The sequence below is a fragment of the Stegostoma tigrinum genome, chromosome 2, assembly GCF_030684315.1.
Source record: "Stegostoma tigrinum isolate sSteTig4 chromosome 2, sSteTig4.hap1, whole genome shotgun sequence".
NCBI classification, from domain to species: domain Eukaryota; kingdom Metazoa; phylum Chordata; class Chondrichthyes; order Orectolobiformes; family Stegostomatidae; genus Stegostoma; species Stegostoma tigrinum.
The window spans coordinates 113,946,248-113,971,955 of record NC_081355.1 but is presented as its reverse complement, the minus strand read 5'-3'; the positions used below and the strand labels follow the sequence as shown (position 1 = coordinate 113,971,955).

Below are 25,708 nucleotides of genomic sequence, written 5' to 3'. Positions count from 1 at the left end.
ATGCTGGAGAATCCGAGATAACAAAGTGTGGAGCTGGATGAACACAGCAGGCCGAGCAGCATCTTGTGCTCCTAAGATGCTGCTTGGCCTGCTGTGTTCATCAAGCTCCACACATTGTTACCCCACCTGCCTGTATTTGGCCTGCACCCCTCCACACCTTTCTTATTCACTTACTTATCTAAATGTCTTTTAAACATTGTAACTGTACACGCATCCACTACTGCCTATGGAAGATTATTCCACCCATGAACCACTCTCTATGTAAAAAAAAAGTTGCTCCTCATGCACTTCTTAAATTTTTCTCCTCTCACCTTAAAAATGTGCTCCGTACTCTTGAAATTCCCTTCTATAGGGAAAAGACACCTGTCATTCACCTTATGTGTGCCTCTCATGATTTTAAAAACCTCCAAAGGGTCACCCCCTCAACTTCTATGCTCCAGTGAAAAAAGTCCCAGCCTATCCAGTCTCTCCCTTTTTACTTAAACATTCTATTCCTAGCAACATCCTGGTAAATCTTTTCTGAACCCTCTCCAGCTTGATAATATCTTTCGTGTGTCAAATGATAAATGTCACATCCAGTCAACTTGGATATGAGTTGTTGAGATTGGCCACAGTCCAATACCACAGGTTTCACCAAGTCAGCACAAATATCGGTATTTGTAAATCCTATTAAGTTCGCAGGGATTTCTTCTAAGAAACAGAACTTCAAGAGAAACTGACATTTCTGAGATATCTTCAGTACTCACTGACCTCTTGCTTTACAGAATTCTGAGACAAGAGAGGGTTGCTGTAGGCCTCTGGACATAGCATAGCCAGTTTATTTTTCCCCAGTAATTATTAGCTACACATCTTATTTCTTATTTCCTTGATTTGCTTTGCTGCCTTTCCAAAGTCATTTAATTTTCAGATAAACAACAGATGACTTACAGCACACATTAAACTTTACACCTCAGTAGTTAGCTGATGGGTTACAGTCCACGTACAACTGAATAAAACTCGAAGGAATAAAATGGTACAGTTCAACTTAGAAAAATGTCCAATTAATTCTATCTCTTCCACTTACCTTCACATAGTCCTTAAATATAGATCTGTACATCCAGCATGCTAAACATCCTAAACCTCTCTGCCCTGTTTCTTCCTCTGTCATCTACAATGGTAAGTGCGAGGAATCATGAATTCTTTCTCACTAAGATTGAGGTCATCAACCACTTCTGCCATGTCTCCTCAAGAAGGTAGAAAAATAGATTTGAAGTTTTAATCCAATTAGCCATGATCTTCTCAAAAAAAATAGAGCTTGGGGAGCCTCCTCTCACTTCCTCAATCCAATGATATTGACAACCACTCAATCTCTCAACCTAGTCTCCATGTTCATAAATATTTTTGACAGTTCTGTACCCTATCCTCAAACAAAAATATATCACCCCATAATCCCTGTGATGTGCCACCTCATCTCCAATCTCCGTTTCCTCTCAACTCCTTGAATGTGTCTCAAAATCAGTATTCATGTATCTGAGATCTCTCATGTTTTATTCCATCCCAGTAGCTTTCCATTCCATGGTAACTGCCACAAGGCCCATGGAGAATTGCAAATTTATCTCCTCATGAAGCTCATTGAGTATGAGTTGCCTTGGTAACAAGCAATGGCCTGCCTAACTGGAACTCCTCATCTGAGCCCCTTGTAAAACGGTGCTAACAGGCTTTGCAAGTAAATATCCAATTGGCTACATGGGTGATTTACTGGTGGTGGCTAACAATAAAAAAGTTTCGATGCTTTATTTGCTCTTCTAACTCCATTTTGATTTACTCCTTTCCTGCTCTTCCTATGTCTCCCTCACCTTTGATGTGTTGGAATGACAGTAGTGGGCTTTGTGTGTAAGTCATTCAGTTGGACACGCAAGTGAGTTACTGGTGGTGGTTAATAGAAGAAGAAAATACTGCAGGGGATTTGATGATGGGGGAAAACATCTATTCAGTTAGACATAAGAGCACTTCTGCATATTAAATAGAGTAAAGCAGACCAGAGATGGGTCTGCAGAACTGTCTGTCCCAGGCTGTGTCTATCCTATGTATGCCAAGAGTAATGGCCCTATTTTGGTGTTCATATGCAAATAATGTTTCTTTCTAGAACAACATACATATGTTGCTAGAAAAGCTCAGCAGGTCTGCCAGTGTCTGTGGAAAAAAAAAATCAGAGTTAACGTTTCAGGTCCAGTGACACTTCCTCAGAACTGTATGGCTCATTTCTGAAAAAGGTCTCAACCCGAAACGTCAGCTTTCCCGCTCCTCTGATGCTGCCTGGCCTGCTGTGTTGCTCCAGCTCCACACCTTGTTATCTCTGACTCCAGCATCGGCAGTTGCTACTGCCTAAGCAGGAAATGTCCCCACAATGTAATAGGAGCAAAAATATCCATGCTGCACTTTGGTCATAGAGTTCACCCCAGACAAGGCATCCAAAACAGGTGAAACCCATACTACACAAGCCAAACGGCAAAGCCACCTCATGGCAGGGTGTTGCAAATAAGTCAACCCAAGGATGAAGAACTGATACAGCCACATTGCATCACTGGTCCTAAAGTGGCCCCAATTAAGATAAAACTCCAGGCTGATAGCCAGACCACAGACATGGAGGTAGACACAGTACTATTGTATCTGTTTTTAAGGTGCAAACATTTAGAAAATTCTGAGCCATCTTGCTTTTAAACTTGTGGCACAGCCAAGCTAGGTTGGGACCACTGTAACTCCAGTTATGCACGGGCAACAGACTGACCAACTCGCCATAATGGCAGTGCAAGGGCAAGCTCTCAACCTCTAGGGAAGTGACTGGCGACAGAAAATCTGCCTGGATTGGCAACTGATTTTTAAATTGGATACTGGCTATCAATGTGAAGTCATTGGGAAATATTCTGAAATGTTCCAAGAGAGCCGTGGGAAGAGAAAAGCACCAGGGCCAAGATCTAAGTAGAACCTGAGGCCCACCCTAAATACTTTAAGGCACAAGCAGTCCCGAATGCCCTTTGTGCCAAAGTTGATCATCTAGAGGAACTTGGCATCATACACTCAGTGCAATTTACTGAATGGGCCCCTCCAGTAATCGCAGTTCTAAAACTGTCTCTGTGGGGATTATAAGCTGTTAGTCCACAGAGCTTCCCACTTTGACAGAAGTCACGCATAGAAGACATGGCTGGAATCATATACTTTACAGATTGGAATGAGCCACACCTACCACCGACTGGAGATTGAGGTGTCATACAGGAAGTACATCACTGTAAATGCTCACGAAGGACTGTATGAGTACACTCACTTGCCCTTTGGGGTATCATTGGCTTGCGTCATCTTTCAAAGGGTAACAGACAGCATCCTCCAAGGGGTGCCCAGAGTGCAGTGTATCTGGATAACATTTTAATCTCAGGAGCTACCACAAAGGAATGTTTGGAGAGTTTGGAGGAGGTTGTGCAATTTTTTTTGCATCTGGGCTAAAAAGAGAAAAATGTGTGTTCCAGATAAACAAGCTTATGTACCTTGGATAGAGAGTTGACAAGGGTGGATTACACCCTGCCAAAAAGAAGATGGAGGCCATAAAAAGGCTCTGATTCCAAGGAACACAACAGAGTTAAAATCTTTTCTTGATGTCATAATTACTTCAGGAAGTTTATACCAAATCTGGCAACCCTGCTGGCACACTTCCAAGGCCTGCTAAAAAAAATGTTAGAAATAGTCCCGGCAAATGCCAAAAGAGAAAGCCTTTGCAAACTTCAAACAGTAAGTACTGTCAGCAAATATGTTAGCCCGTTACAACCTCCTGAGACCACTCATTGTAATCTGTGAAAATGCCCCCTATGGGATAGGGGTGGTATTATTGCACAGTTGGAACCCTGGGACAGCATGTTCAATCACATATGCACCATGAACCCCGGTTGAGGCTGAAAGGAAGTATGCCCAGATCGAGAAAGAACGTGTGGCATGGTTTTCATGGTGAAAAAGTCCCACCAGTATGTCTATGGTTAGCATTTCACTACCATTAATTGCATATGAATGTACCTTGGAACTTTGTTCAGGGAGACATATGGCCAATGCAGATGCCACGAGCCACCTGCCACAACCCACCAGCCTACCTTCACCTCTGAAGTTATCATGATTCATGGGGCACTGTACCAGTACCTGCCAAACAAATCCCAGGCCTCCGTCCAGAAAGACCCCACATTGGTGAAGCTATCATCCTAAATGGTGGACAATAGGACGTCTTACAGAAGAGCTGAAACCTTTATATCTCAAAATTTCAGGAGTTGAACACAGAAGATGGGATTATTTTGTGGGGAGCCAGGGTGGTTGTTCCACGTCCAGGCTAATGACCTGTATTTCAAGAATTGTGCCATGGCCATCCCAGAATTTCTAGAATGAAAATGCTCACAAGGAGTTATGTTTGGTAATCTGGCATAGACACAATATTGACAACCTGGTCAAACAGTGCAAAACTTGACAGAAATACCAGAAGGTCCCACCAATAGCTTCTCTGCACTCATGGGAATGGCCAAGAGGGTGCAAGTACATGCAGATGTTACAGGGCTGTGTGTGGGCTGTACGCTCTTAATCCTAATTGATATCCATTCAAAAAGGACCAATATGCATAGAGTGCTTACAGCATCACAGAAAAACTCCACTAATCCTTTAGTAAGTATGAGGTCCTCATAACAGAGCTCATTTACCAGCGGGAACTTTCAGAATTTTATGAAGACAAAGGGAGGAAGGCACATTGCACAGCAACCTACCATGGTCTGGCTGAGCAGGCAGGCCAGGTACTCTAAAGTAGCGTGGGAAAACAGACTACACGGTCTTTGGAAACTTGCACAATTCCCCTTCAACTATAGAACAATGCCGCATATGATAATGGATGTAACACGTCAGAACAACTGATGGGCCAACACTTCTGGACTTGGCTTTGCCTGACTTTCCCAAACTTGGGGAGCAAAATTGAATTAAAACAAGAAGCTCAGGAAAGGGGCCATGATGAGTGTAGGTCATACAGAGATTTTAAACAGAGAGAGATGTGGTTCACATAAGGAAGGTCAGTGAAAGCTTTCCACAGGATACTCCTTTTCGCAAAAAGTGGCCAGTATCGTACATGGTTAAAACTTGGGAGAAGATAGCAAAAAAAGCACATCAACAACACTCTGTCTGCAGAAACCCTGCACAGAGGTGACTGTTTTGACAGACACACCACCATTGACACCCTTCATGCTAACTTGCAGATAGAAAACTCAGCTCACTAAACATTCGAGGACCAGTCCTAAGGACCGTAGGGACTCAAGCTCAGAGATGGAGACAGAGGTAGAGGAAACTCGGCTGGAGCTTGCCACCAAGGATGAACCCCCTGCCGTGGCTCTTCGATGATCATTACGAAAGAGATGTCCGTTACTTACTACACACCCTCCGACCAGACCTGGAAAGCAACAAGGATAGGGCCTTGGGCAAAGCAACACAAGTCACCCCATCATCACAGGAGCGAGGGTCAGCCTTGGAGAGATGTGGGGGAGAATGTGATAACCCCTCCAAGGCCCTTAGGGAATCACTAATTCATTTCCTCATGGAGCTCATTGACTGTGATTTCCCTTAGTAACAGGCAATGGCCTGCCCAGCTGGAACTCATTACCTAAGCCCTTTATAAAGAAGATCAAGGGGACACCCTTATGGTACAGAGGTATTGTCCCTACCATTGAATCAGGGGATCTGAGTTCAAATCCCATCTGCTTCACAGATGTGTAATACCATCTCTGAACAGGCTGGTTAAGATAAAGAGGTGAAATTAAATAAGTAAACCAAGGATGCATCTCCTGGGCTGGAACTGGCCAATGTATGCCATGTGTCATGACTCTGTTTTGGTATTCAATAATAAACAATGTTCCATTCCAGTCAAGGTTCCTGAGTTACTGCACACTTGTCCTCCCACACAGTCCTGGCTGATCTTGTGCATTCTACACTCTATAAACCTCTGGTCATTCCAAACATTACTGTCCACATCCTAACTGGAACATCCTTTTCCCAAATCACACTTGTACTCATTGATCGACATTGATTCCCAGTCCAGCAGCATGTTATTATTAAAATTCTTATCTTGGTTTTTGAATTCTTCCATGGTGTTGCCCCTGCCTACCTCTTGAATCTCTACTAGTTCTGTAACCCTTTGAACTATTTTCAGTTAAACAATTCTGGCCCTTATGCATCCAGAAAATTTAATCACTCTGTTGATGTTGGCCAGTCTTCAGTCAACTAAACCTTCGCTCTGAAACTCCATCCCTGCACCTACCTGTTCTAGCTTCATCAGATGCTTATTTTTAGATAAGCCTGAGGTATTTATAGCAGGCCCTCCTGCACTCCTCATTGAAATAGGGTTAATCTCTACCTTGATAGTGATGGTAGATGGGGGAATATGCTGGCCCATTGGTTACAGATTGTGTTTGATTACAATCCTGCTGTTTCGGATGACCCATAGTGCCTCATAAATACCCAGTCTTCAGTTGCTAGGCCTATTCAAAATCTATCCCATTCAGCACGGTGGTAGTGCCAAACAATATGGTAGAGGATATTCTCAATGTGAAGGCTGGACTTCACCTTCACAAGGAGTGCATGGTATTCCACTGACATTGACAGATGCATCATGCCACAAGTATGTTGGTGAGGAAAGTGGGTCAGTTTTCCTTCTCAATGGTTCCTTCTTCACCAGTTGCAGACACAGACTAGCCATTATGCCCTTTAGGACTCGGCTACCTCTGTGGGTAGCAGTGCTATGAGCCAGTCATGTAGTGAACATTGATGTCCTGTACCCAGAGTATAGACTGTATCTTTGCAACACTCAGTGTTTCCTCTAACTTGGAGTTGCAACATTGAAATGTACTGATTCATCAGCTCAGGAGGTTAGAAATAGGTTGTAATTATACAAACATATGACCACATATGCAAGCATATGAATTAGGAACCAGATTACCCCATTCAGAACATCAAACCTGCTCCACCATTTAATAAGATCATGGCTGATCTGATTCAACATCAAATCTGAATTCCCACCTCCCCCTATTAACCTTTAACCCTCTTGCTTAACAGAAGTCTATCAGGACTTTGCTTCCATCACCTTTTCAGGAATTAAGTCAGCAAGATGTTTAACTTGTCTGTATATGACCTGATGCTGTAAGACTTCATGCGGTCTGGAATTGATGCTGAGGATTCCCAGAGCATTTCCATCCTGACTGCATACCATTGTGCAGGCACCTCTGGTAATCTGGATGAACACAGCAGGCCAAGCAGCATCAGAGGAGCAGGAAAGCTGCTGTTTCGGGCCTAGACCCTTCTTCAGACCTTTTTTTCTGAAGAAGGTTCTCGGCCTGAAATGTCAGCCTTCCTGCTCCTCTGATGCTGCTTGGCCTGCTGTGTTCATCCAGCATCTGCAGCTCCTACTATCTCTGGTAATCTGTGCCTTTGGTGGGGCAAGGCATACCCACAGGTAGAAATAGCAGTGTCTTGTATCCAAAGCATGATTCCATGACAATTCTGTCAGATTGTCGTTTGACCATTCTGTGGGACAGGTCTCCCACTTTTTTGCATAAACCTCCACGTACAAGTCAGGAGTTTGCAGGATTATATTGTTACAGATATCATGGTCGATGCTGAGTGTTCCATCCAGTTTCATTCCTCTCATCAGTCTTCCTGATTAACCAAACACAGTACCGCCGCACCACCTTCTCTCAAACACAATTGAATTCCTGATCTTAGCTGAGAGAAAATGTAGACTAATGGCCAAGCATTTGTGCAGAAGATAATGTAATCAAAAGAGAGCTCATGTCACTTCCTGAAAGTCATCAACCTGAAATATTAAAATGTGAGGCTGGATGAACACAGCAGGCCAAGCAGCATCTCAGGAGCACAATGATGCTGTTTGGCCTGCTGTGTTCATCCAGCCTCACATTTTATTATCTTGGAATCTCCAGCATCTGCAGTTCCCATTAACCTGAAATATTAGTTGCATTCTTGTCTGCCCTGCTGTCTGACCTGTTCAAGTTATCTAGCATTTTCAATTCAGATTTCAAACATCTGCATTGTTTTGTTTTTCACACTGTTTAGTTTCAAATGAGTGTTTAGTTGTGATTAAGCGGCACGGTGGCTCAGTGGTTAGCACTGCAGCCTCACAGCGCCAGGGACCCAGGTTCGATTCCAGCCTCGGGTAACTGTCTGTGCAGAGTTTGCACATTCTCCCCATGTCTGCGTGGGTTTCCTCCGGGTGCTCCGGTTTCGTCCCACAGTCCAAAGATGTGCAGGCTAGGTGGATTGGCCATGCTAAATTGTACATAGTGTTCAGGGGTGTGTGGGTTATAGGGAGATGGGCCGTGGGATGCTTCAAGGGGCGGTGTGGACTTGCTGGGTCGAAGGGCCTGTTTCCCCACTGTAGGGAATCTAAAAAAAACTCAACTTACTGAGCCCATGGAGGTAAAGAATAACATGGCAATATCAGCTACTCAGGTTTATCTACAAAGTTGTGTGGGAAGCAGTAGTGTAAATTGTTTGACTGAAGTACTTATGTTTATTCAATGAACAAGAGAACTGCAATTGGCATCTTTAGTACTATGTGAAAGAGTAACAGTTGTGTCTTGTATTGAGCACCTTTGACCTAGTTAAGTCCCAAGATGCTACACAGCCATGTAATTGATCACAATTTAACACAAAGGTGAATAAGAAGAAAATAAGAGAAATGATTGTAAAGTTTTCCCAAAGATATGGGTTTTAAGGAATGTCTTAAAGGAGAAGAGAAAGATGGAGACAGAGACCCTCACTCTCCTTTCCTTCCACTTTTTTTCTCTCTGTTCACAACATGAAGGCGTTGTTGGCAAGGCCAGCATTTATTGTCCATCCTTAATTGCCCAGAGGGCAGCGAAGAGTTAATCACATTGCTGTGGGTTTGGAGTCACATGCAGGCCAAGCTCGGTAAGGATGGCAGATTGCCTTCTCTAAAGGACATTCATGAATCAGATGGAGTTTTCCAACAATTAACAATGTATTCATGATCATCATTAGACTCTTTATTCCAGATTTCTATTTATTGAATTCGAATTCCATCACTTGCTGTGGCGTGATTCATACCTGGGTCCCCTGAACATTCCTGGATTAACAATTCAGCAATAATACTACTAGGCCATCGCCTCCCCTAAACACCATTATTCCATGAGCTTCTATATTCCTACATCTCAAAGTGATGTTAAGAAGAGCTTATCTCTCTTTTCAACATCCTAAAGAAACAATTTTTCCATCAACAGTTTGACCGACTCTTCAATCTCCCTTATAACCTTTCCCTTACCATCTCTTGTTTCAATGCACATGTAGTTGATGCAACCTCTGTGCTTTTACTCCTCCTGTTCACTATCTAAGGCCCCAAACAATCCACCAGCTGCAAGAGACTTAGCAGCTGTTCACTCCCCCAGATTGACCTTTACCCGCTCGCTTGCCTGTCCAACTGTTTTTCTGTCTCTTTGGGCTCTATTTCCACTTATCATTTACTCTCCCCGCTTACCCTGCCCCAACTTCTGTTAAAAAAAATCCTTTTCCTAGCTGCCATCACAAAAGGGTCATTGGAGCCAAAACATTAACTCTGATTTCTCTCCAGAGATGCTGCCAGACCCGCTGAGATTTTCCAGCAAATTCTATTTCTGTTTCAGATTTCCAGCATCTGCAGTTCATTCGGTTTTTTTAAGAGTTTTATTTTAGTTTAGTATTACAGTGTGGTGAGACTAAATACAGATTATATGGCCACTTTGTGGAACAGTTCTTTTCAATCCTCAGTGGAATCCTGTGATTCTGAGCTTCTAGTCAGCTGTCATTCCAAATCTCTGCCATCCAGCACGTCTATTCCTCAGGCTCCTGCAGTGTTCCAGTGAAGCTAAAATAGAAGCTTGAGGAAAAGTAGCTGATTATTTGAATAGGCATTTTGTAGTATTCAGCATTGAAAATGATGTTCAATAATTTCAGACCATAATGTCAGCCTTATTTTGATTAAAAACTGAAAGAACTGAGAAAGTGTAAATTGAAGGACTGTTGGACTGAAAGCATTAACTCTGATTTCTTCCACAGATGCTGCCAGACCTGCTGAGCTTATCCAGCAATTTCTGTTTTTGTGTCTATTTTGATACCTTTTTCTTGATTTTGTAGCATTACCGTATGTTTTAGTCAATTGTCACTCTTGCATCTGCCTGCTCTAGATACATGGTTTGGTTCTTGCCCCATGATTATTTATTTTTGCTTGCACCACCAACACTATTGTTACTTAAAGAAGAAATTGTTTAGGTACTATCAAGAGAAGGGTAGACCACAAAATCCAGAGTTCTTTAGATGGAACAGAAAGTGGTAGAAATTACAAGCCAGAATAAAAAAAAGTGCTGTAACAGATATACAATTGAGAACCAGAAATGAATATAGAAGACTCAAATAGGTAGTGAGAAAGCAAACAAGAGACTCAAAGAGGGTGTGAAAGGAGACTGGCAGCGAACATAGGGAATCCTCTCAAAGTTTATAAACAGTAAAAAGGCAGGAAAGCATGGCATGAAACTGATTAGGATTTTTAGATGTTGAAGCAGATGGCAGGGCTGCAGTATTAAACAAGGATTTTGCATCTGTCTTTACCACGGAAAATGATGTTACAAAGGCAACAATGAAAGAGAAAGAAATTTAAACACTGGAAGATTGATAAGGAGAAAGAATTGGATAAAGTTAACAAGGTATTGGAACTGGGATCCAAATTTACTAAGAGAAGTGACAATTGGAGATACACTGCAATAATCTTTCAGTCTTACTTTGACTCAGGGACGGTGCCGGGGACTGGAGAATTGCATATGTTTCCCTTATTTCATTGAAGGGTGTTAGGATAATCCAAGCAATGACAGATCAGTCAATTTAACTTCAGTGATTGGGAAACTGCAAGAAACAATTTAGGACAAATAATTAGGTTCATTGATGGATACTGTATGGGTTGATGAGGAGGGGCATCATTGATGTAAATCTTTTTTTAGATTGCTGGAGCTTTTTGAAGGGCTAACAAAGAATTGGTTCATGAAATTTTATAGATGTGGTACATGTTGATTTCCAGAAATTATTTAAGTAAGTGCCAGACAGCAGATTTGTGAGCAAAGGTCAAGCTCATAGAATAAAAAGGAATAGCAGCAACATGGATACAAAATTGCCTGAGTGTTAAGAAACAGAGTAATAGACATGTTACTAGATATGTTTCAGGCTGTGGAAGGTTTTTCAGTGAATTTCATCAAAGGTCAGTCTTGGAATGCTTGCCTTTACTGCTTAATTACCTCGATATTTTTGAACTTGCAGATGATATCAACTTGGAAGCATTGTAAACAGTAGGGGATTAGAAGAACATAGACAAATTGGTGGAGAGACAGATGGGTAGCTTGTGCTTGAGATGTAGGTGACTGGTGTCCAACACAGAGGTCTCTTGGAGCAAGGGACAGATGGTGGAATTTGAATTCAATAAAAAATGTCTGAAATTAGGAGTCTAATGATGACCACGAGTCAATTGTCGATTGTTGGAAAAACCCACCTGGTTCAGTAATGTCCTTTAGGGAAGGAAGCTGCTAACCTCACCTGGTCTGACCAACATGTGATTCCAGACCCACAGCAATGTGGTTTACTCTTAACTGCCCTCTGGGAAATTAGGGATGGGCAATAAATGCTGCCTGCACCTCATCCTGTGAATGAAAAAAACAAAAGTAGATCTGGCAAAAAAGTGCTGCAGTTTCCATGATAAGTTTTCCTGATAGCTAGTTTGTACACTGAGTTTGTTAAGATCACAACTTGTGGCAAGTTGGACTGTTATGAAAACCTCTTACAAGCAACAATGAGCAAATATTGGGAACTCGTTGCACCAGGGTGAGGATCTTGCCATGTCTTTTGAGCAAAGCAAGGATGTTGCAGTGAGATTACCTTGATGTCAAATCTACCTTCTCACTGAATGTTACCACTCACCTCATCACTCAGGGCTTGGTAAAATGCCACCCACATTCTTTAAATTGAGCAGGTCTCTTAATGGTGCATGTACACATTATTGCTGGCTGTTCATTCAAGTGATGTGCTTCCCCGGCGAGTGTCATTCCTACGTCACTTGGTGTTGGCACGATACCTGTTGGTGTTCCATTTCTGCTGTTGGGTTGCTGTGGATCTCTAAGACTGATATTTGATCTGTGGTCTGAACAATGATGAGTTCACGTGTTCCTGATCGGCTGCCTGGCAGTTGAGGAACAGCTCTTCCAGTTCTGAGCATGTGCCTGCAGTTGTAATAGGTTACCTAGATTTTCAGATCTATCATGTACAGTTAAGGCAATAACTGCTTACATAGGTCCAAAGTTGCCACTTAGGCTAACTTTTGTTGAGAGTGATGAAGCTTTCAATTCTCACTGATTCTCCAATGCTCAACTCTTGCAATGGTTTAGCAGTCTTGTCTAAATTAAATTTGACTTTCTGCCATATCAACTTGATTTTGCTGTTCATACCTGTTCCTACTTCTAGTTTCAATAACTTATTGCTTTTGGAAGAATTGTTTGGGTACTGCATACTATTGGTCCTTTTTACTCGACTTATTTCAATGCCTTCAGTAATTGTTTTTCTCCACTTGAGAAGGGCCACTTGCTGGATTTCCTTGATTCTTTTGGTAATTTTCACTGCCAACTCAGCCTTCCCCTTTGACTGGGGATAGTGTGGAGGTGGTATCAGGTATTGAATTTCCCAATTATTTATGAAACAGGTAAATTCTTCACTTGTGAACTGAGGGCCATTGTCACTCATCACAAAGTTTAGGAATGTCGTAGCAGCTGAAATGTGCTTCAAGTGTCTCTCAAACAGTATTCAAAAGGGAATTGAATAGTTCTTCAAAAAGGGAGGAATGTGCAAAGTTAAATGGAGAGGACAGGAGAATGGCACTATCTGAAATGCCCCTCTGGGGAGCCAGCCCATATATGATCAGCTAGATGGCCTCATTTCTCGCTGTAAAAATCCTGTGATTCTGTATGTGAGCAGCAATTCAATAGTCTAATTGATTGTTTTGTTCCGCAGCTCCACGCCTGTCCTGGCTCCCAATTGTAGGTCGCATCAGTTGGATGAAAGCCTGTGATTTTGGAATGAGTACTTCTACTTATAGCAGGGGGTAGTTACGTTAAAGCTGTACAAGTGTTTATACAACTACCCCAGTTATTCAAGATCTATATTTAGGAATTGAAATGAAGGAAAATTATGCTCATTTGAAAGCCACATACTTCTTTTGTCCACTGACAAAATCCAATTTATGTTGCAGAATTCCAGGAGATCAACAAGAAACTCAACATGGCCGAAACATCCCCCTTTTGATGACTTTGAATATCCTTCACAATTTGATAGCCAACTGGAGTTTTTCCCACTTTGGCGATTTCCTGTAAAGCTAGCTGGGGGATTGTCCATTGTTGTTTTTATATATACTTTACTGAGAGATATCATTCACCCCTATTTAACTGAAAGCAAAAATGTATCCTACAAAATTCCCATTTTGGTCATGAACAAAATGCTTCCAGTAGTTGCCATTATACTTTTGGCTTCAGTGTATTTACCAGGAATTTTGGCAGCCATTTTTCAGCTCTATTTTGGTACCAAATATCGACGTTTTCCTCAGTGGCTGGCTCGTTGGATGTTGGTACGGAAACAACTGGGACTCCTCAGCTTCTTCTATGCTGTGCTGCATGCATTCTTCAGCCTTTGCTATCCTATGAGAAGATCATACAGATACAAACTACTCAACTGGGCATATCAACAGGTAAGAATAAGAAAAACTGTTAGCATAATTATTTTTAGCGTATGCTGTTGCTTTGTGAATTTTCTTGATTATAAATGTAAAGTCATTCCTGGGAAGTAGAATACGTTCCTGTTTTCGGTGGCCTTTAATGTCAAAAATGAATACAATACCACCTCAGTTACTAAAGCTAATGCCCCAACATAATTTTCTTTATCCTTCAGGTTCATGTGAATGAATTTATACCTGCATCTGAGCATTTGTTTTGCATTATATACTTAGACCTATTATAGAAGTAATGTCTGTTCAATCATTTCACACAGTTATAGACTTTAAATGATTCAAGATGGAGTAAATTTCAACCCAAATGCTAGACATGAAAGAATAATATTTGGTCTTGCAGGGTTACCACATTCTTTGAAAATAGTTTGTCTCAATTCTGTAGTAATTAATCACTTCAATCATCTGTAGGCTCAATAATTTCTACTTCAAACTTTTGTAGCTAAGTTAATATCAGAAAATATTATTACAGAATCCTAACTGTTGCTTTATTGTTTTATTACTCGTATAATTACTATAATTATTAAGCGATGGGTCTAGTCCTATACTAAAAGTCAATTTGCCCATTTTATAGCATTGATTAACCACATCTAGATTATAAGATAATAAAATGTGAGGCTGGATGAACACAGCAGGCCAAGCAGCATCTCAGGAGCACAAAAGCTGATGTTTCGGGCCTAGACCCTTCATCAGAGAGCTGATCTGATGAAGGGTCTAGGCCCGAAACGTCAGCTTTTGTGCTCCTGAGATGCTGCTTGGCCTGCTGTGTTCATCCAGCCTCACATTTTATTATCTTGGAATTCTCCAGCATCTGCAGTTCCCATTATCTCTAGATTATATGCTGCTTTGAATGATTGGTTTTCTAATTTTATGGATCCACCATACAGGAGTTTAGTGTTTTTCCTTTGCTTGCCCCTATTTGTCATGCATACAACTACCCATTGATTGCTTCATCTTGAGTGACACAATCTCAATTTCACACTAGTCGCAACAAACTGTACAATGTCTGTCACCACCATAATCAAGACCTTTCACAGATCTGATCAAGTCTTGGAAATTTCTGCAGTTTAGTGTTGACAAAACTGGAGCTGTCATATTTAACTGTTGCTAACAATGTTTTCTCTGAATGCATCAAATTCTGTAGCGAACCTGATAGTGCAGAAATTGTTTTTGATCTGGAGCTGAATTTATTCTGTGTTTATGATTTGTGACTAAGTCTTACTCCTCTTTGTTGCTGAAATATCCTTCTCTTTAGTTTCCAGTATGACTGAAACCTCTTGGTATTCTTCTATCAAATTGTGATTGTCTTCAATGTCAACTGACTCCTGGATTACCTCCATTTTAGATCCATTCGTAACTTTATTAGGTGTATTAGGAAATGTATGTTCGATTTCACTGAATTTTTATTACTGCTTCCTTCTCTTTCCTGGGAAGTTATTCAATCCGGTCAATCTGCATTCTGCGTATTCTCCCCGAAGCCATCTTGTTTTGCTCCCTGGTTGTGTGCTTTCTGCCAAAATAAGTCTTCAGTAACTCTCTGTCTTTCTTCTAAACAAATTCCTTTTAACTTGACACTTATCCATCATCTTCCTTTCTTGTGTAAAGCATTTTAAAGTCTCCACTATCTTTTGGGGTTGAGATTTCCACATTCCAAAAACACTCCAACAGAAAACAGAATTCTCCTCAGCTTTATCTTAGAAGGAAGCCCTGTTATTCTTAAACTCTATCCCCTAATCTTAATCTTCCCTCAACAAAAGGGAACATCCTATAGGTATCATCCCATCCAGTCCCCTGGAAGTGTTATATGTTTTAATAAGGTCACCTCTCATTCTTGTAAACTCCAATGGATATAGCGAGCGTTTCTTCATAAGAAAAGACCTTCATCCAATGAATGAGTTGAGTGAATCTTTACAGAACTGCTTCTAAACAATTATATATATTTTTCAAATAAGAAGACCAAAACAGGATACTCCAAATGTGGTCACTCCAATATCCTGTATAGTTGCGTAAAACTTCCTGGTTTTATGTTCAAATCACCTTGTTAGAAACACCAATAATCCATTTACCTTCCCAACCATTTGCTGTACGTGCACACTAACTTGCAGTGATTCATGCACTAGGACCCACAGATTTCTCAGTGTCTCTGACTCCTGCAATTTCTATCTATTTGAAGAGTTATTGTTTTTCCAAACTCCTTACCAAATAGACAATTTTGCATTTAAACACCTTGTCCTCCATCTGCAAAACTTTGCCTGCTCACTTAACCAATCTACACTCCTTTGCAAAAGCTCGACCTCATCTTGATAACTACTTTACTTTACTACTTAATTTGATGTCACCATCACATTTTACAATAATACATTTGGTTCCTTCATCAAAATCATTTATATCCATTGTAAATAGTTGGAATCTCAGCATTGATTCCCATGGAACTCCACTAGTGACAGATTACCAACTGGAAAATAGATCACTTATCCCCACTCTCTACTTCCTGTTGCAAACCAATCCTTTATTCATGCAGTACATTGCCAATTTATGCAGCGATCTGTGGTATGTAGACCTATCAATATCTTTTGAAAAATAATTTATTCACTTTCAGTTTTAAATATCTTTTTTAAACTTCTTCATATGTCATTGGTAATTGGTTCATCTCCCTGATAAATAAAGAATCAAAGTAAATATTTAAAATTTCTGCTATTTTGCTGCCTTTATCTGAGAGTTTATCTTCTTTATCCTTTGCCTATCCTGAATTTTCTGTATGTCTGTATTATTGTTTTGTGTTCCTAGGCAATTCAATTTCAAAGCTTATCTCTGTTTTCCCATTTTTTTTCTTAAGCTTTGACTTTTTGTGTTCCATTTTGTCACCATTCCTTGTTTGCTATGTACCTGAGGGCTTTTTTTACCCTCCTTTTAGTATTCCATATTGGCTAGTTCATCTTGTTGCCTCAGACAATCAGTTCATTCCAAAGTTTTTCTTAATCTTTGTTTTTAATTTCCTGACTGCTTTTCTATCTCTCATTTTTTCAGTCACATTCTCATCTGCTCAAAAAACAAATTACTTAGATCCCATTACTTAGTTTCGTTTTAAACCTGCTCCTAGAGCACAGCACCCCTTCATTTCAGAAAGAGATCTTTGCCCTGGCTTTTAAAAAAATCACACTCAGTAGTACTGACCTACCAAATTGACACAGCCTCTTCAATGCCACTATGAGTTCTGCAAATTTTCAAATATCTTGAACACTCCTGAGCGTGGTTACAATATAATATTGCTTAAAAAAGTAGCTGTAACATCGTCAAATAAATTATTAACACACTGTTAAATCTGCTCTTTCCGGAAAGTGCCTTGTGTTTACTGCTATGCTAAATTTTATTGTTTAAGTTCAGGTTAATCTGTACTAATCCCTTATCTCAGTGTTTTTTTTCAAAGACAGTAGATTAATTTGGAGTATTCACTCGCATGGCTCTGAAATCTATCCATATATTGTTTGAAAACATTGGGCCAACTGTGCCAATGACCTGTTAGAATTCTTAGTTTGAGTATATGATTAATTTTATTATATTTTTTATTTGTGTACAGAATCTGGGTAAGCAAACATTAACTTGTAAAGTGAATGAATATTTTGTTAGTTCCACCCAACTTGCTGCAGATCCAGCAATGAAGGACTATCTGGTAGCTGCTGCCTCAATTTCTGTTGCAGCACTGGGTAGACCCTACCCGACATCTGAACTCAGTGAACCACCACCTTCACCCACAATATGCCTAAAACGGCAGCCATGGGTAAGTCCCCTAAAAGGGCCCATAGTAAGGGGCAACCAAGAAAAGTGTCAAAGGCAAAAAGAGGCACAAGATGAGCCAGAAGGAGAATTACAGCATCTGCAACTAGATGCTAGACACTGGCACAATTCTTCCTCCACCATGAATGACATCAACTCATTAGGCAGCATGGTGGCTCAGTGGTTAACACCGCTGCTTTGTGGTGCCAGAGACCCGGGTTCAATTCCACCCTTGGGCAACCATCTGTGTACAATTTGTACATTCTCCCTGTGTCCGTATGGGTTTCCTCCGGCATTCCAGTTTCTTCCCACAGTCCAAAGATGTGTGGATTAGGTGAAATGGTCATGCTAAATTGCCCATTGTGCCCAAGGATGTGCAGGTTGGGTTAATTAGCCATGGGAAATGTAGGATTATAGGGAAAGGATTGGGTGTTGGTCTTCGGAGGATCGATGTGGACTCAAGGAGCTAAATGACCAGCTTCCATACTGTAGGGTTTCTATGATTCTGTCAAAAAAACCTTGTTTGTCAATGCCATCTTCAAGCACATCACCTGCAAGATGTCCTGCCTCACCTGCTGCAACAAATGGCAGACCAGCTCCTCCTGGGAGATCATGATCACAATCTGCCTGCTGCTGCCTGGGAAACTAGCCAAGCACATCATCTTCAAGGGCACCAAGGTGTTTCCCAACCAGCAGCAAATGAACTATCTCTCTGGACAATCTGAAGGAGAGAGGTCATGGGATCCATCCTTATCCCCAGGCCAGTGCCATCATGGCAGCAGCAAAGCCCAATGCCCAGAGAGGCTTTTACAGCAGTCCAGCGATATGTCCTCCAACAGATTACTAGGATTGTAGAGGTGCTACACAATGATAAAGGTAGTGACACCATGGATCAGGGAGTTGTCCTCTCTCAGGATGACAGCTTTTTTGCTGTACCACTTGACTCACCAGTGCTTGTGTCTCAGACAGCTGCTACAGGATGTGCTGAGTTAATGCAGTCCTGAGCCAGGTAGTGCATGGCCATCTGCTGTGCCCAATCCATACCCCATCCATTCCACTTCAGCAGGGAAAGTCAGCAGCCTTCCATATGCCAGACTCCTGACACAGGGATAGCACTTCATAAGGCACACAAGAATAGAGATTAAACAAATGCACAATGGCAATTAAGAGAATGAAATGTGAGGCTGGATGAACACAGCAGGCCCAGCAGCATCTCAGGAGCACAAAAGCTGACGTTTCGGGTCTAGACCCTTCATCAGAGAGGGGGATGGGGTGAGGGTTCTGGAATAAATAGGGAGAGAGGGGGAGGAGGACCAAAGATGGCGAGAAAAGAAGATAAGTGGAGAGGAGAGTATAGGTGGGGAGGTAGGGAGGGGATAGGTCAGTCCAGGGAAGACGTACAGTTCAAGGAGGTGGGATGAGGTTAGTAGGTAGGAGATGGAGGTGCGGCTTGGGGTGGGAGGAAGGGATGGGTGAGAGGAAGAACAGGTTAGGGAGGCAGAGACAGGTTGGACTGGTTTTGGGATGCAGTGGGTGGAGGGGAAGAGCTGAGCTGGTTGTGTGGTGCAGTGGGGGGAGGGGATGAACTTGGCTGGTTTTGGGATGCGGTGGGGGAAGGGGGAGATATTGAAGCTGGTGAAGTCCACATTGATACCATTGGGCTGCAGGGTTCCCAAGCGGAATATGAGTTGCTGTTCCTGCAACCTTCGGGTGGCATCATTGTGGCACTGCAGGAGACCCATGATGGACATGTCATCTAAAGAATGGGAGGGGGAGTGGAAATGGTTTGCGACTGGGAGGTGCAGTTGTTTATTGCGAACTGAGCGGAGGTGTTCTGCAAAGCGGTCTCCAAGCCTCCGCTTGGTTTCCCCAATGTAGAGGAAGCCACACCGGGTACAGTGGATGCAGTATACCACATTGGCAGATGTGCAGGTGAACCTCTGCTTAATGTGGAAAGTCATCTTGGGGCCTGGGATGGGGTGAGGGAGGAGGTGTGGGGGCAAGTGTAGCATTTCCTGCTGTTGCAGGGGAAGGTGCCGGGTGTGGTGGGGTTGGAGGGCAGTGTGGAGCGAACAAGGGAGTCACGGAGAGAGTGGTCTCTCCGGAAAGCAGACAGGGGTGGGGATGGAAAAATGTCTTGGGTGGTGGGGTCGGATTGTAAATGGTGGAAGTGTCGGAGGATGATGCGTTGTATCCGGAGGTTGGTGGGGTGGTGTGTGAAAACGAGGGGGATCCTCTTTGGGCGGTTGTGGCGGGGGCGGGGTGTGAGGGATGTGTCGCGGGAAATGCGGGAGACGCGGTCAAGGGCGTTCTCGAACACTGTGGGGGGGAAAGTTGCGGTCCTGGAAGAACTGGGACATCTGGGATGTGCGGGAGTGGAATGCCTCATCGTGGGAGCAGATGCGGCGGAGGCAGAGGAATTGGGAATAGGGGATGGAATTTTTGCAGGAGGGTGGGTGGGAGGGGGTGTATTCTAGGTAGCTGTGGGAGTCGGTTGGCAATTAGTTCATTTTGATTTGTAAATGTGTATTTCTTCGGATAAAGCTGTTAATGAGAAGACTTTTATATAGGTGGTTGCTATTGTTGGATAGTGGCCAACTGTGTGATAGGGCATGGTGGATGTGCGTGGCCTAATAATTTGTTGATGGTGGGTATAATGGTTGTTTGCTGAGTTTAATGATGCTGTGAAGGAATCAGTTGGTCACTGCGCCTGATCAGCATGCACTATAGTAACCACTAACCCCCACCACCCCACTGCCTGATGGTCTCTGCAGCAGAACTGTTGTTTGAGCCTTGAGATTGCCTCTGAGTAATACTTTGAGTCACTTTAAGGTTTATTGTATGTATGCCGCCCTCAGTCAGTGAGTGGTCATGTGGGCATGTTGTTTGGTTGGAGCGGGGTGGGGGGAAGGGGGAGGGGATTGAGAAGACCTGGTCACTAGCACATTTACAGCAGGTAGTTCTTGTCAAATCTTCACTTTCAAACTTTAGCTTCCATATGTAGTTCATTCCAAAACGTTGTGTAATTACACACATAGTTATCCTGCAATCAGCATTGTGCAGTGTCTGTTGCAGAACTGCACACCCCACAGCTTACCCAGAACATTGGATTCATTCCTGACCAAGCAGCATCTGATTCCTTTGCAATTTGAGGGCGGGAAATGGTGAAAAATATGGTGTATACTGAATGCATTCTGGCAGGATGACAGGTGTTCGACGTGATGGACTGAACTTTCCTATATCTTGGCCAAGTGTTGGTTTTGGTGAGTTTCATGGAGGCATTCCCTCCTTAAGCCTTGGAGATTTTTCTCATGCAATTCTCCACTATTCATCTTGCTAAGTATGCGCCCTGCCTTCAAAGTGTTGCACAGTATCTCATGCTCAGCAAAGGCAGTGATTCTTGCTGTGTTCACACTAGAGATACTATTCTTAAAACTATTTGCATACCGTTTCAAATGCTGCCAGCCAGGAATTACCCTTCACAATGTGTTGATATTCATTCTCATGTCTGAAAGAGGTCAGTTGGATTCAAACTTTGTCAATAGAGGTGACAAAGAAGATTGATGAAGGCAGAGCGATAGATGTGTCTGTATGGTCTTCAGCAATGCGTTTGACAAGGCTGCACATGGTAGACTGGTTAGTAAGGTTAGATCACATGGGATCTAGGGGGAACGAGCCATTTTGATGCAGAATTGGCTTGCAGGTAGGAGACAGAGGGTGCTGGTAGAGGTTGCTTTTCAGACTGGAGGCCTGTAACCAAATATGCACCACAAGGATCCAGCATCTACAGTTCTTGCTATCTCGCAATGCTGGGTCCACCGCTTTTCATCTTATATATAAATGATTTGGATGTGAATATGGGAGGTAAGGTTAGTAAGTTTGTTGATGACAGCATAATAGGTTTGTGAAGTGGACATTTAAGAAAATTATCTCAGTACAACTGGACCTTGATCACATGGATCAATGGGCCAAGGAGTAGCAGATGGAGTTTAATTCAGGTAAATGTGAGGTGTTGCACATTGGCAAGGCAAATCAGGGTACGACTTATACAGTTAATGGTAGAGCCCTGGGGAGTTTGCTGAACAAAGTTTGTTTGCTGCGGGGTGCAGGTGCATAGTTCTTGAAAGTGGAGTCTCAGGTAGACAGGGTGAGGAAAGTGTTTGGTACACTTGCCTTCATTGGTCAGTGTATTGAGTATTGGAGTTGGGTTGTCATGTTGTGGCTATAGAGGATATTAGTTAGGCCAGTTCTAGAATACTGCGTTAAATTCTGATCATGCTTCTATAGGAAAGATGGTGTTAAACTTGAGAGGAGCAAAGAATATTTACAGGGATGTTGCTGGGACTGGAGAGTTGAGTTATAGGGAGATGCTGAATAGCCCGGGGCTTTTTCCCTGGAGCATTGGGGAGGCTGAGGGATGACCTTTTAGAGGTTTATAAAATCATGAGGGACATGCCTAAAATGAAAATCCAAGGTCTTTTTTTCCAGTGTTGTGGAGTCCAAAACTAGAAAGCGTAGGTTTATGGTGAGAGTGGAAAGATTTAAAAGGACTGGAGGGGTAGCTTTTTCATACGGAGAGCGGTGCATGTATGGAACAAGCCACCAGAAGAAGTGGTGGAGGCTGCTACAATTACAATATTGAAGTGGCATCTGGATGGTTCTCTGAATAGAAAGGGTTTAGAAGGGCAGGGGACACATGCTGGCAAATAGGACTAGGACAGATTGGGATGCCTGGTCGGCACATTTGAGTTGGACGAAAGGGTCTGTTTCTGTGCTGTATGACTTTGAGACTCTATGGTGAACAGTGTAGTGCTGAGAAAGGTCATCCTCTTTCTCTAGTACCATCAGAGGAAACTGTTGCACAGACCCTGCCAACCTGTTCCTAAGTTGCTGTCTGCGTCAGTTTGGTTTCAATGATCTAGAATTGGAAACATCTAACATTGCGCAGAAAGATTAAGTCTGCTACTGTACCCACCTCAATTGCACGCATCATCCCTACTCTGCTACTCCCAGCTCTCCACACAGTTAAACATTCCTATGGCCTGCATTTATTACTTGAGCACTGGGACACCACACCATCTTTCCTGCTGTGCGCCAGCACTAACAGCTGTGCCAACCACTTTGACCTCTCTCACTCCCTCCCTTTGTCTCATTGCAGGAGAAAATGGACCACATTAGGGTGAAAGGGCCAAGACAGGTGGTGGGGTGGTCAACATTCATTCACACTCCCCATAAGGACTGCCAGCTCCTGGTAACCACGTAATAATCAATATGGTGTGCTGCTCTCCCATTACCACCACTATAAAGGTCTACTAGAGATGGCCAAGCTTCTACTGCTATTGCACAACTCATTCCCTCACTTACCCTATTGGCACTAGCCACATCCATACAGGCTATATTGAAAGAAACAAGCCCTGTTACCCATCAATGTCACTTTTACCTCTGAGCCAAAAGCCACAGATCGCTCAGAGGAAGCACCAACAATTATTTCTCCTGCCCCCTGCACCAGCTCAGTTACGTTCATCCCAGTACATACTTTATCTAGATTTAGACTCAGGAGCATATTCTGGTCAGCACATCAATGGTCCGCCTCCGTTGCTGACCGAGGAAGAAGCGTCCAAGGTCCTAGGCACTTACAGCGCTCAGAGACCAGCTTCCTGTTCGGCCCCACGCAAGAGAGGATTCACTAACTGCTAATAATATCATAACATCACTCAAATGCTCAAAAAGACACAGGAGCAGCAGAAGGTTTGTCAGAGACACTCAACGAACCGGATTGAAGTTTAGAGCAATCCAGTGACATTATCAGTATCAAAGATAACAAAGTGTGGAGATGGATGAACACAGCAGGCCAAGCAGCATCTCAGGAGCACAAAAGCTGACATTTCGGGCCTAGACCCTTCATCAGGGAGGGGGATGGGAAGAGGGAACTGGAATAAATAGGGAGAGAGGGGGAGGCGGACCGAAGATGGAGAAAAGAAGATAGGTGGAGAGGAGAGTATAGGTAAGGAGGTAGGGAGGGGATAGATCAGTCCAGGGAAGACGGACAGGTCAAGGAGGTGGGATGAGGTGGTAGGTAGGAAATGGAGGTGGGGCTTGAGGTGGGAGGAAGGGATGGGTGAGAGGAAGAACAGGTTAGGGAAGCAGACCTCCACACTTTGTTATCTTGGATTCTCCAGCATCTGCAGTTCCCAGTATCTCTGATACAACATTATCAGTATCATTCTGGCTCCAGTATGGGTGCATCTGCCAGACTCCATAGTCAGGTTGGCAGTTTCCTGGAGAGCCAAGTCCAGCAGAATCCTCATTGGCTGCCAGAGGTACAAGAAAACCTGCACCACATTATTGTATTGCTATTCAGCATCAATGGCACGGCGACAGAGGGATGAAGGACCTTGATTCACTCCAAATGGCCCTTCCTCTCAAGGAAAGAGGGTGATGCCAGTACGTACCCACATTACCCCAGGGATTTCCCCTCAAAATGCTGCAGAGGTGACCAGCATCTTCCGTCTTCCCTGCAAGCCCTAAAGTTGTGGAAAATGAAGCTGAGGAGGTTAAGCCTGCATCTGGGCAGGACACTCTCTGCATAAATGCCCCTGGAGTTGTCTGCCAAAACCTTCCAAATGCCAACTAGCTCCACGATAGAGCAGCCTCCCTCCACCCCAGCTGCAGACCATGGGAGTAAAGGCAAGGAGAAAGAGGTAAGGGCACATAGATGGCATAGGTGACACTTCATTGTAAATAGAATACCAAATTTGTAAACATGTTGGCACTTTAAATCATGTCTGATCAACTGTCATTTTAGTTGCAAGAACAAGAATGCATCTACAGAGGCTACCAATCCTTTGCACCAGTGCTCCAGGGCTAGTACATCTTTCCTGAGGTATGGGGCCCAAAACTGCATGCAATACTCCAAATGTTGCCTGACCACAGCATTATAAAGCCTCAGAAGTACATCCCTGCTTTTATATTCGAGTCCTCTCAAAATAAATGCCAAAGTTGCATTTGCCTTCCAAACTACTGTCTCAACCCACAAGTTTACTTTGAGAGAACCCTGGACTAGAACTCCCAAGTCTCTTTGCACTTCAGACTTCTGAATTTTCTCCCCATTTAGAAAATAGACCATACCTCTATTCTTCTTACCAAAGCGCATGACCTCACACTTTCCCACATTGTACTCCATCAGCCACTTCTTTGTCCACTCTCCTAACCTGTTTAAATCCTTCTGCAGCCTCCTAACATCCTCAATACTACCTGTCCCTCTATCTATCTTTGTATCATCTGCAAATTTAGCCAGAATGCCCTCAGTTCCTTCATTTAGATCATTAATGCATAAAGTGAAAAGTTGTGGTCCCAACACTGACCCTTGTTGAACACCACTTGTCACCAACTGCCATACTGAGAAAAACCCTTTTATCCCCACCCTCTGCTTTCTGCAAAACTTCTTTCCATGCTAGTACCTTGTCTCGAACACTATGGGTCCTTATCTTACACAGCAGCCTTCTTTGTGGCATCTTGTCAAAGGCCGTCTTGAAGTCCAGGTAGATAATATCTACTGGCTCTTCTTGGTCTAATCTGCTTGTTACTTCCTCGAAGAATTCTAACAGATTAGTCAGGCATGACCTCCCCTTGATGAAGCCTTGCTGACTTTGCCCTATTTTACTATGCACTTCCAAGTATTCAGGAATCTCATCCTTCACAATGACCTACAATCTTACCCACGTGGGAAAGTGTGAGGTCATGCGCTTTGATAAGAAGAATAGAGGTATGGTCTATTTTCTAAATGGGGAGAAAATTCAGAAGTCTGAAGTGCATAGAGACTTGGGAGTTCTAGTCCAGGGTTCTCTCAAAGTAATTATAGGCTAATCAGCCTATAATTTTCAGTCCTTTTCCTTACTCCGTTTTTAAACAGGGGTGTCACTTTAGTGATTTTCCAGTCCTCTGAAACCCTCCCTGACTCTAGTAATTTCTGAAAGATCACTACTAAAGCTTCCATTATCTCTTCAGCTAGCTCCTTTAGAACTCTGGGTGTAGTCCATCTGGTCTAGGTGATTTATCCACCTTCAGGCCATTCAG

At 42.9% G+C, this 25,708-nt stretch overlaps 3 protein-coding genes across 4 annotated transcripts in view; 2 read left to right on the top strand and 1 right to left on the bottom strand.

Moving 5' to 3' along the window:
- The window catches only part of LOC125460258 (uncharacterized), a 94,479-nt gene that overhangs the window by 54,182 nt on the left and 14,589 nt on the right, over positions 1 to 25,708 (bottom strand). Inside the window, exon 2 of the mRNA XM_059638639.1 lies at positions 12,010 to 13,772. Within this exon, the coding sequence (XP_059494622.1) occupies positions 12,010 to 12,014 (5 nt within the window). The 5' untranslated portion in view covers positions 12,015 to 13,772. The remainder of the gene's footprint in view (positions 1 to 12,009; positions 13,773 to 25,708) is intronic.
- The window catches only part of LOC125460252 (metalloreductase STEAP1-like), a 42,011-nt gene that overhangs the window by 7,190 nt on the left and 9,113 nt on the right, over positions 1 to 25,708 (top strand). The window contains exon 3 of the mRNA XM_048547494.1: positions 13,331 to 13,822. Within this exon, the coding sequence (XP_048403451.1) occupies positions 13,331 to 13,822 (492 nt within the window). The remainder of the gene's footprint in view (positions 1 to 13,330; positions 13,823 to 25,708) is intronic.
- steap2 (STEAP family member 2, metalloreductase) overlaps positions 13,741 to 25,708 on the top strand; it is a 94,410-nt gene continuing 82,442 nt past the window's right edge. The window contains exon 1 of one of the 2 annotated variants that reach the window (XM_048547462.2): positions 13,741 to 13,822. The gene's annotated coding sequence lies outside the window, so the exon portion shown is untranslated. The remainder of the gene's footprint in view (positions 13,823 to 25,708) is intronic. The other variant, XM_059638626.1, reaches the window with a different exon arrangement.